Here is a 3522-nt window from a genome sequence, read left to right on the forward strand (position 1 = left end):
GACTCGTGTGGTATGTACAGTTATCGAGTTTATTTTAAATTTTTGCCACGCCCCCTTACGCCCCAAGAATTTACATAAAACTGTTTTTCTTAAAAAGTATAACAGATAGAAACATCAAATTTGGTGTATATACTCGTTTAGTTAGCGCGCAGAAAATAGTTGTTCCAACTTTTTGCCACGCCTCCTTCCGCCCCCGCAATTCACATAAAACTGATTTTCTTAAAAACTATGAAAGCTACCGGCATTAAATTAGGTATGTAAGCTAGCCTAATAGACGCGCAGATATTGACTATTTAATAATTTTTAAACAAAACTGATTTTCTCGAAAACTAACAAAGCTAAAGTCACCAAGTTTAGTATGTATACTGGCTTAGTATGCGCGCAGAATACATATATTTTAATATGTTGCCACGCCCGCTTACGCCTCCATTATTTAGAAAAAACCGATTGGCTCTTGCAATTTTTTGACCATCGCGAAATCAAATTTGGCAGACTACTAAATCTTATCTATTTCTATCAAACTACCAAATTTGATTGAAATCGGACTAGAAACCTACAAAATATACGTATGAACGTATTTTGCTACGCGATTCATAAGGGCAGAATTGGCCGTTGGCTAGTGGCGGCGCTAGAGTGCTTGTGTGTTTGTAGAGTGAGCGAGATAGCAAATGGTATGAGGCATGTTAAAACAATTTAATAGACATACATGTAAGATGTGTGCTGGGTTGCTGGTCGTTTTTGTAGCCCTGGCGAATAAGACAAGAGGCAGAAAGTTGGCGAGAGTCGAGAAGTAGCATCGTCGGTGTAAAGTTGTCTGCGAGTGAAGCCGAAAGTCGTCGGCAAAATAAGTAGAAGAATCAAGTCGCTTTAAAATGTTGTATTTAATTAAGCCTAATTTCTGAACCCTATTGAACTAATTTTGTTTTTGTAAACTGATATAGCATTAAAACTCTCTATTTGTTTTTATACAAATAAAACCATTACATTCCATTACATACATTTGGTTTTCGAAATTTTAAATATTTGTTTCACCTGTTGTATTGAATACCCAAGTCGGCGAGACGACTTACTTACTTCATTTTTTTAATTATTGCAAAAATAATATCATTCGATGTATTTCTTCATAATTTCCATTGTTATTTGCCAATATTTTATTATTCATGGAACTATCTTTATGCTTAGAACTACAAGAATTATTGACACGATGTGGAACGAATCTAAAAACAATATGAAATCGGATAAATTTCAAAACGCAGAAGTTGCAATTCAATCAACTTTAGTCTAAAGCAAATGTGAGCGTAGAGAAACAATAATCTACGTGAAAAGAACAAATTCAACAGGGGAAAATGCTATCAAAACCAAGTCTCGCGGGATAGGGTGCAGCTTTGTTTACTTTGTTTACAACGGGACCCTCATTATCGCCGGTATGCTTGTTGTGCTCCCCATGGCTGCCATCGCAGTATGGCCAGTTCTTGGTCTTCCAGCAGCGACAGAAGGTTACCTTCTCGGCAATGTCCTCCACATCGATCATGACCACAACTTTAACGTCGTGTTTGCGTATTAAATTATTGCAGCGTCCCCTATTCTTCTTGGCACTGCAACGATCCTGAGCTGCGGGACAAAATGCCAAATAAACGGTATAACCAATTCCAACGACCACAACAGTTGGAGGGATGAGAGCCAGCCAATCCTTGAATGACAATTTGACCCATCCTCCAAGGGTATCGGGAACTGGAAGATTTGACAAGTAATTTGGCAATGTCGATTTAACTAAGTGCGATAATGATTCCATTTTTGTATATTAGTTTTTTTTTTTTAACCAGTTTATGTTGTTGATTTTATTTGAAAGATTTCGGCACTTTCGATGTGGTAAAAATACCCAACAGAGGTCGATGATCGGTGATTAGTGTGAATGTACGACCGTAGACATAGTTGTGGAACTTCTTTACTCCTGCTACCAAGGCAATAGCTTCTCGATCAATCTGAGCATAATTTCGCTCAGCTTTTTACTCCCGTACCTCAGGGAGTAAAAAGCGATGGGTTTCTCCGCCCTATTTGGCATTTTGTGACTTAAAACTGCACAGAGTCCATATGGTAACTCATCACAAGTTAGAACTAGTGGCGATGAACCATCGTAATGCACTAGTACGTCGTCTGACCCAATTAGTCCCTTAAGTGTAAAAAAAGACTTCTTACACTGTTTATTTATTTAAAAGACGATGTAAGGGTTCTGCCACTGTTGCTTTATGTGACAAAAATGAGTGATAAAAATTTAGTAGTCCTAAGAAAGCCTGCAACTTCTTTTTACCCTTGGTTCTGGTGCATCTTTGATTGCCGAGACTTTATCGGCACATGGTCGGATACCAGTTGAGTCAATTTTGAAAAACTCAACGAATGGTACTCCGAATTGGCGTTTGTCCTTGCGTAGTCGCAGTCCGGCTTTATCAAAACTTATAAACAGTTCCTGTAATCTAGTTGCCAATTCCGTTTCCTTTTTTCCCATTATTACATTATTATGACATCAACATATGTTAAGACTCCGGAAATATTCTGTACCACATTCTCAATACAGCTTTTAAAAATGCCTGGTGCAGATAAAATGCCGAATTGCAATCGAGTAACCTTGAATGCACCCTTAAGTGTACTGATTGTTTGCAACAAAGCGAGTTTTCGTCGACTAATAACTGCTGATAAGCTTGAGCCAATTCAATTTTGGCGAAAATCGATCCACCTTCGATAGATGCCAGCAACGTGTTGATTGCCGGTATTTGATGGCAGTGCGGCTTAAACGCTTTGTTTAAAGTTGATTTATAGTCGCCACAAATACGAATCGAACCGTCCTTCTTGATAACTGGTACTATAGGAGTGGCCCAAACTGAATACTCCACAGGTTTAAGAATCCCTTGTTTGCATAGGCGATCCACCTCCTCCTCGACTAGTCCCTTCAGAGCATATGGAATTCGGCGTTTAACGTGACTGTCGGACCAGTGTAACATCCAAGTTCTGTTGAGAATAAGTTTTCGAACTTATCCAGAATGCTTGCGATCTATACGTCACTGCCCACTGAAAGTATGCCCTTGATATTGATGCCTAGTGGGTCGAACCAGCTGCAACCCAGAAGGTCGCTACAACCGGTCTTAGTGACGATGACTGGTAGATTATCAATATTACGACCATTGTAATGAATTGATACATCAAAAACTCCTAGTATCTGGATTGGGTTGTGTTGGTAGTCACTAAACCCCGTATCGTAGTTGTAAACCTTTGGCTTGGTTGTTGGCCAGATTTGCACTCGCTGCTGCAGCTTCACTAATAGTTGCTCGCTCCAATGCTGTTTAAAATTGCAACCCACTGCCAATGACCGCAGTGCTGCCAGATAGTTTCCGACGGTCTCATCAGGATGTTGATCACGTTTGTGAAAATGATAAAATGCAGCAATGATCAGTTAGAATATTCTCAATTTGGTCTAACGGTAATGTACTGACCTGGTTTGAAAACTCCAATGATGTCAAACGATCGTAG

General features: G+C 39.3%; 1 protein-coding gene across 1 annotated transcript; it reads right to left on the minus strand.

Annotated features, from left to right (window-relative positions):
• Positions 1–1333: 1333 nt before the first annotated feature.
• Positions 1334–1792, minus strand: LOC6643216 (CDGSH iron-sulfur domain-containing protein 2 homolog). The gene has a single exon (XM_023176249.1). The coding sequence runs from the start codon at positions 1790–1792 to the stop codon at positions 1334–1336; it is 459 nt and encodes a 152-aa protein (XP_023032017.1).
• Between the last annotated feature and the right edge of the window lie 1730 nt (positions 1793–3522).

This window comes from Drosophila willistoni, unplaced genomic scaffold, assembly GCF_018902025.1.
Source record: "Drosophila willistoni isolate 14030-0811.24 unplaced genomic scaffold, UCI_dwil_1.1 Seg842, whole genome shotgun sequence".
Taxonomy (NCBI): Eukaryota; Metazoa; Arthropoda; class Insecta; order Diptera; family Drosophilidae; genus Drosophila; species Drosophila willistoni.